The sequence below is a fragment of the Mastomys coucha genome, unplaced genomic scaffold (genome assembly GCF_008632895.1).
Source record: "Mastomys coucha isolate ucsf_1 unplaced genomic scaffold, UCSF_Mcou_1 pScaffold21, whole genome shotgun sequence".
In the NCBI taxonomy this organism is placed as follows: Eukaryota; Metazoa; Chordata; class Mammalia; order Rodentia; family Muridae; genus Mastomys; species Mastomys coucha.
The window spans coordinates 141,148,891-141,158,590 of record NW_022196904.1 but is presented as its reverse complement, the minus strand read 5'-3'; the positions used below and the strand labels follow the sequence as shown (position 1 = coordinate 141,158,590).

General features: G+C 49.9%; 1 protein-coding gene across 4 annotated transcripts in view; it reads right to left on the bottom strand.

Moving 5' to 3' along the window:
- Window positions 1-5,291: 5,291 nt before the first annotated feature.
- The window catches only part of Rab3il1 (RAB3A interacting protein like 1), a 31,503-nt gene continuing 27,094 nt past the window's right edge, over window positions 5,292-9,700 (bottom strand). For all 4 annotated transcript variants that reach the window (XM_031389647.1, XM_031389648.1, XM_031389644.1 and 1 more), the window contains 3 exons: window positions 8,376-8,475; window positions 6,969-7,035; window positions 5,292-6,338 (listed from right to left, as the gene is read on the bottom strand). In XM_031389647.1, coding sequence (XP_031245507.1) covers window positions 6,256-6,338; window positions 6,969-7,035; window positions 8,376-8,475 — 250 coding nt within the window. In that variant the 3' untranslated portion in view covers window positions 5,292-6,255. The remainder of the gene's footprint in view (window positions 6,339-6,968; window positions 7,036-8,375; window positions 8,476-9,700) is intronic.

Sequence of the window (9,700 nt, the reverse complement as noted above, 5' to 3'; positions counted from 1 at the left end):
TTTGTAGGTGACCCATCCTCTAAGGCACCCCTGTGGATACCCAGATCAGCCTGTGCGTCTTGCCTACATAAAACAGTATATGCATGTAATCTTCACACATCCCCTCATACACTTTAAACCATCTCTTAATTCCTCGTGTCTAATGTGATGTAAATGCTCTATAAATAATTGCTCACTGCATTGTTTAGGGAACAATAAGACTGAAAAAGGCTGGAAGCATTCAGTCCAGATGCAACTATTACGGGCCTAAATACACAGGACAAGGAAGAAAAGCAGAGGCGAGCAACACTCTAAAGAATGTTGGCAAGATACCTGGGACCTGTGAAATGAGGAGAGGTGACATCAGGGCCAGCCTGCCTACACACTGCTTCCTTCACATGGAGTGTGAGGAGTGTGTCATATTCCAGTCATACATTATTATTTTCTGAACATGTCCAATCTACTGCTGTTGTGTCTTAGGCTGCAGAACTCACAGAGAAGGAAAATCCATGATCTATGCGTCACAGGCAGACCAGAGCTTGAAGAAAGGACCCTCTTGGTTCTCTCTAGTTTGAGGACCTCTGGCTTTGCTTAGCCAGGACCAACAAGCCCAAGATGTTGCCACAAACGGGAGCAGTTTAATCCCTTTCTATGAAGGCTCTTCAAAATCCTAGAACATGTTTTTTTTTTGTTGTTTGTTTTTTTTTTGTTTTTTTGTTTTTTTTTTTCTGCACACCTGAGGATCCAGGAGCCCTGGCCAAAGAGGATGACAGGTACTGCTGCCCCCACATGGTCACAGTGAGGACTGGGATAGAGAAAGCCTATTCTTCTCAGGGAATACACCTCTTGTATCCAAACATGGATGTCCATGGGGTGTGGTTCCTGCTCCATTCTCAGCACCTCTCAGTATTAAGATGTGGCTAGCTCAAGGACCATTCAAGGGTTCTTTCCCTGGGGACTTGGCCTGAACTCAAGTATGGGAGGCAGTTAGGGGTAGACACCAAAGTGGAGGCTGAGTAGATTAGAGAGATAAATCAAGGTTAAGGCCCTAACCATGCTGCCCTCTCTGGCCACTTCAGTCCAGCATGGAGTCTACAGGTGGTGTGGGACTCTTCCCACCTGCATCTAGCTGTGTGTTCCCACAAAGCCTAAACTATGAGTGACCTCTCTCCACCTCCCACACAAGCAGCTTCCCACTTTAGTTCTCTGTAGGTCTTAGGGTCATCCCTAGGCCACTCTGTCTCTCTGATCTCTGACCCCAGAGAACTTGCAAATTGCTGGGAGTCAGTGGTTAAGGGAACTTGAAGCTCCATTGTCCACCCCCAAATCCCCAAATCCAGGCAGCCTAGGCCTCTGAGACCCACTTGGAAAGGGAGAGGCATCACTCGACATTCCTGAGCTGCCATTGGATCACTGCCAGGGTGTGTGAATGTAGGAGGGAGAGGGAAGCCAGCCAAATGGAATGTTTTGGGGCAGGGGGCGAGCTTGAGGTTTGAGTCCCATTGAGTGCCTTGAATACAGCCCCTTACCTCTGTCCCAGCTGGATTCTTTACTGTTGTAAGCTTCCACCAAGGCCTCTGGTTGGATGCCTTGAAATCACCACCCCCTACAGAGCCACCAGCTACTGTCCTGGAGCCAAGAGATGTTTGTGCAGTGCCAGGGAGGCTCAACAAGCTGGACAGGCAAGCAGTGGCTTTAAGAAAAAGCTCCGAAGCCACCAAGAAAGAGCAGTTCTGGAGCTCAGGCAGCAGAAGCACAAAAAGGGGCCCAAGTCAGAGCTCTGGGCTTGGCTTGAGTCGCAGATCTCATCTCATGAGTTTGGTTATTAGTTTGGGTACAACTCTTCTGAGAAAGGAGGGGCAAAGGCCATGGGCACCACAGGATTATGTAAAGGCTGTTTGAAACTATTTAGGCCAGCAACGGCAAACCCATGGGCAGCTATGGTGGAACAAAGCTCCTTAGAGCACCCTTAGTAAGAGCAGGATGCACAGAAATGTGCAGTGAAGGTGTGAAGACCCCAATTCACTACTCAGGACACAGATCAAAGCCCAGGGAGCAAACACCTCACATCTCTTAGAACAGTTACTACCCAAACCTGGAAAACAATTTTGGCCAGGAGGCAGAAAAGTTGGAACCCTGGGGTATTGTTGGTAGAACTATAAAATGGTACAGCCACCATGAAAAAAGTATGGAGGGTCCTCTAAAACAAAAAAACAAAAACAAAAAACAAAAACAAAACAGAAAAAACCCTACCATATGAGCAAATTTACTAGTGGTCATTTATTCAAAGGACTCTATGGAGGATCTCCAAGAGATATTTGCATACACATTAACAGGTAACAGTAACCCAGGTCTGTCTCCAATGAATGGATAAACACAGTGGGGTGTTACACATACATCAGAATATTACTAAGCCTTAAAAAGGAAGTCCTGTCATCTTACAACATGGATGGACATTGACATTATTTAAGTGAAACAAGCCAGTCACTAGAAGATGAATATGCTAATTCCATTTACAGCAAATTTCCAGAGGAGTCAGATTCACAGAAGCAGAAGGTGGACTGCTGATGTCAACAGTCTAGGGGCAGGAGAAATAGGGAATTATTCAATAGACAAAGCATTTGTTTTGCAAGATTCGAAATGTTTGTAGATTGGTTTCATGGCAGTGTGAGTGTGCCTAACACAACTATAATTCTACACTTTAAAATGTATGATAAGATTACATGTTTTTTTAAAAAAAAAAAAAGTATGGCAGGACTGCTTCATGGGTAAAGCACTTCCTGTGAAAGTCTGATGACCTGAGTCTAGAACCACAGAAATCTTACAAAGCTTGATCTGTTAGTCCATGCCTGTAATCCCTATGCTCCTGGTGGGAAGGTGGGAAGGTGGGAGGCAGAGATGGCAGAATTCCCAGAAGCTAACCTGGCCTGTGCATCAAGGGACAATGAGAGAGACTGTCTTAAACAAGGGGGAAGATGAGGACCAAGACAATATCAGAGTTGTCTTCGGACCTGTGCACCATGGTACATGTGCACTCACACATGCACAACTCACCAACATCAAATGCATGAATGTGTGAATGAGTGAATGAGGGAAGACTGTAGAGGGAAAAATAATAATCCCAATTCATAACTGAGAAAGACAACTTGTTCCAAGTTCACAGACCTGGCAGAATTCAAATCAGGGAAGGTTTGGCAGATGGTGAAGTGAGATATCTCAGGGTCCTGCACCAGGACCCTGAATGTGCTTAGTCAGGTTCAATGCCTCCATGCCTCCATGCCTAGAAGCCAGACTCAGGGCTGGCCAAGGAGAGCTCAAATGATTCATGTGCCAAGACTTCATAGAAACCCAAATGGGTTATCTAGAGAATTTAAGAACATCTGGTGTGGCAGTTAACTTCCCCAGGCAGCCCCAACAGTCAAAGCCCTGAGAGCTACTTCCAGGGTAGAGTAGAGGAAGCCTAGGTGAGAATTCCAGCCCTGCCTCAGTTTCTTTTGTGTGTGTGGTTCTGGGTATCAAACCTCAGGCCTTGAATTAAACTCTCTAGCACTGATCTACACCCCTACCTTTCTGTATCAATTAAAGAGGTAAAAACAAGCCAGGCGGTGGTGGCGCACACCTTTGATCCTAGCACTTAGGAGGCAGAGGCAGGCGGCTTTCTGAGTTTGAGGCCAGCCTGGTCTACAGAGTGAGTTCCAGGACAGCCAAGGCTACACAGAGAAGCCTTGTTTAGAAAAAAACAAAAAACAAAAACAAAGAGGTAAAAACAAAACTACACACACTGAAAGTGTCCAGTATAAAAACACAAAAACAACCACCCACCCACCCAGAGGTGGTTAATACTACAGGTTTCAAAGACTTAGGACCTCTTTGTGACCTCACCCCTCCCCCAAGCAGGAGACTGAATTCAGGGCTTTGTGCTTGCTAGGCAAGCCTCTACCACTGAGGTAAATAAACCCAACCTCAGGATCTCTTTGTGTTCTCCAATGCCTCTGCCCATTTACATGAGGGATAATAGCGTGTTTTAGCATTGCTAAGAGACTGGAATAATGGGTTCACAGAGAGGGCTGCGAGCTGTGACTAGTGCTTAGATATTAATTGCTACTAGCAGGGTGCGGCTGTGTTGATGGCCCCACCTGGGATCTGATCATGGCCAATGCTCTGTAGAAGGTCAAGTCAGTCGGAAAGTAAGGTCCTCCATGGGCCTCGGGGGTGTTTCCTGGTGTCTCTGTGGTCCTACACATAGCTGGGTCCAGAACACAGAAGTTAAGACTGATTAAGTCCAGTGCTCAGGTTTTCATCCTTTCTTGTCCCCAGGTGAACAAGGGTTGACATAATCAGGGGATCCTTCCCTGACATCCTTTGGTTTTTACTTTCCTCCATCCAGTAACCTAGATGTATTACTGGGATGTGTATTATGACCAATGTCCAACAGAGACAGAGGAGACCCCAGTATTAGTGAGTGAGTGAGTGAGTGAGTGAGTGGATATGACAGGGGTCTGGTCAGTGATCAGGTGTCTATAGGGCTGGAGACACAGCAAAGGATTCCAGTCATAGTGGAGCAGGAAGGAGATGTGAGAACACAGAGGGGCAGTGGAGGCAGCAGAGTCCTGGGAACAGGCTACTAGCCAGAGAACATGTGAAGGCAGAGGACCTTGACAGAGCTCTGGCCAGCCCCCAGCTGATCTACCATCTGAGTACACCTGGGCCTCAGGCCAAGAGAGAAGTTTCTGTAAGCTACTGACCACCTCTGACCCAACCCAGACTCTGTTGCACCTATCTTCCCAAGGAAGCACAAAGCCCTACTGGTTGGGCAGAGGCAGGGACCGCAAGACATCCTTCTCTTCATTCCTACTCCGAGGTCTCTCAGGATCCTGGGTTACTCTCACCTCCTTCCACCTGTGTCTGCCATGCCTGGCACTTCTGTAGTCCCCATCTGTCCTATGACATACGGCATCGATTGATTCTGTACTGTCTTGCCAAGCCCCAGGACGCCTGGGTGTTTTGACTCCAGGCTTCTAGTAGACTTGGGGGTCATTTCTACGGGCGGGGGTGGGGGGATTCACAGATCTGAGCTGAACTCAGAGAGTGGCCAACTCATTCCAACCCCTCCAAGCTCCGTGAAAAACTAAGGACAACTTCAACAGTCTTCCCTACGGCGAGAAAGTGGCGGTAGCCGTGGGGGTAGCTTCAGGATTTGGGTTTAATCCCAAGCACGAGGCCAGTTAGGAAAGGATTTGATTTCATTCCTTCAGATGCCCAAGCCCTGGCCAAAGCCCCAGGGCACAGGAGTGAAGGCCACTGCCACCTAGCCCCTACCAACAAAGCCTTCCTTTATTAAATACAGATCGCATTACATTCCATTTGAAGGAAATAGGGGCGTGGTGAGGGATATGTCCAGGTTGGATCCCCCGAGCCTAGTTCCCAGTGGGCTATGGTGGATAAGGCAGGGTCCATGTCCTGCTTGGCCCAGCCTTTCCATTCTATCCCACACACTGGTCCCCTGCAGCCTGGATGGCTGCCCAGGGTTACGTCCTGACGTTCCCCTGGTGGTACACTTTGGAAAGAAAGGGCCCAGACTTCTTGGCAATTTTAGGAACAGGGCCTCCTGGAGATGGTGTTGAAGTGGAGAGAAGGGGGAGAGAGAGGCCTCTATGCAGAAGAATGGAGGAGGGATCTTGGACTCACCTTCAAAGCACTTCAGGGCAGTTATCCCTCCTCCACCTTGTTCAGATTGGAGACTTTTGCCCTACCACTGAGGCAGTCTAAAGAGGCCACTTGGGGACAGAGTGAGAGATGGCCACAAGGGGGTGCTCGTGTCCCAGGGCTTAGAGTCTGTGGTAGAGTATACCCTGGAAATCCAGCTACCCTAAAACAGTCCCTTTCTGAAGACGCGGCAGGTTGCAAGAGAGCATTGGTAAGCAGCAAGGGATTGTGGTGGGGGTACTGGCTACTCAAGGTTCCTCTCCCTAGGGCTGATCTCCTTGCTCCGAGCACCTTGGTCTTTGCTGCTTTCTTGAGATTCTCTTGTTGACTACAGAGCTCAGTGGGCAAGAGGGTCGTCTCATGAAGTTCAAGCCAGGCTGTCCTTTTGTCTGTCCCAGGAGGGATGGGTGGTACTGGCTCAGAACTGTCTCTACAGCCTGGCTGTTTATCTGTCCTTTCAGCTTCTGGCTCAGAGCTGGCTCCAGGATTTCTTGTCTGTCTCTGTCCCAAGGCAGCTACTTGCTCTAGCTCTAGCTCAGAGCTTACTTCAGGCCTGGGGCCATCCATGCCCTAGGCCTCTTGGGGGAAGAAGCCAAGCTTGGCTAGTGACATCCCCTTCCGCAGCCTCATGATCTCCCAGAACATCGGCTCAACTGCAGACAGAGAGGACACAGTTCATGGTCACTTCATGCAACTGCCCTGGCCTTCTCTCCCGTTTTGGACAGGGCAGTGATATGAGAAACCCCTCACACACTGCACACAGTTGTTTTCATAACGGGCTTAACTATACTTCTCCAGTTGCAAACATTTTCCCACCCTGACCCAGAGCAATGAGCAGGGCCCAGGGCCTCAGTCCCTGTGTCTGGAGAAGGGCCCTTTAAGCAAGCACTCAGGAGGAAGGAGAGCCATTTCTGGTGGGCATGAAGAATAGGCAAGAGTTACGGGAGAGACCCATCATAAAGAACTTTGAATGTCAAAGCTAGTAACAGGAATGCTGTCTTTACTGCTATAGAAAGATTCCTATGCAGAAGAAAAAGAAGCATGACCAGTTATGTGGAAGGCGAGAGGTTTGCTGTCCCAGTGAAGCTGAACCCAGCACCAAGGAGGATCAGGGACACTTTGCTAACCTACGATGCTCCCCCTTTTCTGGTCTTCTGGAGGAATCAACCCTCTGCCTCTGCTGCAGCTGAGAAGTAGACTTGGAAGGTACTTAACCAGCCCCAATTCTGCCCTGTCTCTCCCTTGGGCACTATTCCTTGAAAAGTCCACTAGGGGGCACTCACCATCCTGCCGAACCAGGCCTTGCTGGATGTAGCGAATGTAGGTGAAGAAGTTGCATACTGCAGTGATCTGTGGGCAGAACGGAGAGAGTGTAACCCACCAGATTCCCCATGCTCTAGGGGTCCCCCTGAAAGCCACTGTGGACCCTATTCCATAAGAATAAGTCCCAGGTACCTGGCAGAGCCAGGGGATGCTCTCTGACTCTACTGGGGTTCGGCTTCCAAGGTTTCATTAGCAACAGCAAGACTCCCACTGTTCCTAAGAATACCTGCCCCAGCTGCCCGTGCAATCAGTGCAACACAAGACACTCCCCCTCCCCGTGCCCACTGTACCTGTGATAAAGACTGTCAAGCGTGGAGTGAGAAAGCGGCCAAGCTGACAGATGGAATCAGGCAGCCTGCGCTAACAGCCAAGCTCAGTCCTCCGTGGACCTGCTCCTTTGGAGCAGGGAGGTCTGGGCCCACCAGACAGAAACTAGGTGCCATGTGCAATTCCAGGAAAAGCAATTAGAGTCACTTTCCTGAGCTGCCTTGGTCTCTAAGCTTGAGGACCAAGTATGACTAGAGAGGACTGTCCCTAAGCTCCAGTGGCCCTTCACTAGCATAGCCGGAAAAACTCACTTAGAGAAGAGGGGCTCTGCTGCTATCCTGCCCAGTGGCCATCCCCAGGCCTGGCCCCTTCCCCCAGCCTCCGAGGATTTAGGCTACATTGAGCCCATGGTGCCCACTTTGTAGAGGGAACACAGGCCAGCTCTTTGGCTAGAATAGAGGCAGCTCTGTGCTTGGGACTTTCTCTGGATCTAGCTGAAGCTAAGGGCAGTTTTGGCTTGCCCCCTTTCCCTGCCCTCATCCTGCTTCTCTCCCTCCACCGAGAAGTTCCAGAAATGTCCATGCAGGCTCTACATCTAAAGAACCACTGAAGATGGAAGATAGCAGGCAGCTAGACCCACAGGAACCCCTACCCAGGGTTCTTGGGTAGGAAAGCCCTACATGTGAGGCATCCTGAGACTGGTGAGTGAAAGAGGCTAGAGGGAGGGGGGGTGCTCTTGCTAGTCCCCCAAACACAGAACTCGCCAGGAAGTCAGAGAGGGTGCAGAGAGCTGGAATTGAGGGGAGGCTGCCCAAGCAGGGGAGTGTGAGAAAGGAGCCGAGCACCAGTCAGGTGTGGCCGAGCCTGGTGCTGGGAAGGGGAAGCAAAGTTGGGGTGTGGGGGAGAGGGCTGGCACAACACAGATGCCTGGTGCAGCAGACAGACAGGGTGGCAGAGTTTCTCACTGGGGCTGTGTTCTCTGCCAACACCTCAGTGTCTCTAAGCAAGGGTCACATACCAAACCATTAGACCCTCCTCAGCTCTGGCTTCTTCCACTACACAGCTTTGCCCAGCACAAAGATGAAGGACGGCTGACTCACCCTGGCCCGGGAGGATGGCGAGATGTAATAGTGGCTGTCAGAGTCCCCCAGGCGGATTCGATGGTGGCAGGTACGTGCCAGTCCACTCAGGGCACATGTGCTGGGGAGAACAGAGGAAGCGTAAGGTGCTGAATGAGGTTCACAGATGCAGAGAATGTGTCCTAGCTAAAGGATGCATGGAGAGTGAGCATAGCATACAGGCAGGAAGGAGGGCCTGGCCTCCCCACTCCCATCTTCCAAAGGAGCCCAGGGTCAAATAAAGAGGAGGGGTGGAGCAAAAGTCTTCAGGATAAACCTTAAATGCAGCTGGATCCATGCCCAGACCCCATTCCTTCCCCACATAAGCAGGGGAGCTTGGTCAACCTCATGCAGGGAATATGAAAGCTCCACCCTCCACAGCCTTGAAAACTGCCCCCCCCCACCTCATTACTGGGGTCTTTATACCCAATCACCTCTTTCTCTAACTGAATTCTGGTCTGACTGCCTCTCACCTCCCCACACTTGTTTTTTTTTTTTTTTTTTTTTTTTTTTTTTTTCATCTAGCCCTGTTGCTGTCCCCTGCCCAGCAGGCCTCATAAGAATCCCTTTCCCATGTCACCTCTCCCCCAAGCCAGGCCTAGGAAACCCGCTTAGCACCTTCAGCTACCCATCCATGCATTAGGCTTCAGTTTTCCTGAGAGCGCATCTTCCAGACTCCTGCTCCCAAATCTTGCTCCTCCACAGGCTCCTGTTTCCATGATGAACCTTCCTGGCTCCCACCCCTACACTTGTACTTGGTCCCCATGTCCCCAGACTACTCATGTCCCCATGTCCCCAAACTACTCATCCCTTTTGCTTAGATTCCCTCAGCTCTTTCCCAGCCACTCTCTCTTTTCCCTCACTCTCTTCTTCTCTACATTATAGCCAGGAGCTTCTCCAAAGGCCACATCAAACCCATCATCTTTCCCCGTGGCTTACAGATTGCCTGGGAAGTAGTTACAGACTCCCATGTAAGGGACAATTAATAGTGTTTGTTGCCTCTTCCTTGACTGTGAGGCTGAATGGACCCAAGAACTCTCTTTTAAGGAAGTTATCTGCTGGCGACCCCTAATACACCATCCTAATAAGTTTGTGCCCTACCTTGCAGAGGCTCTTTATACTCTGGCCTCAAGCCACTCTCTCTAGACTCAGCCCCAGAACTCTGCTTCATGGCTACACCCTGACTCTGAAGTGTTGCAAACTCCAGCTTCCCTAGTCTTCATTCATTCTTTTCCTTCTGCCTATAAAGCTGGCTCAAATGTTTCCTCTTTGTGGCCAGTCTTCCTTTGTGGAACCAGCCCCACTGA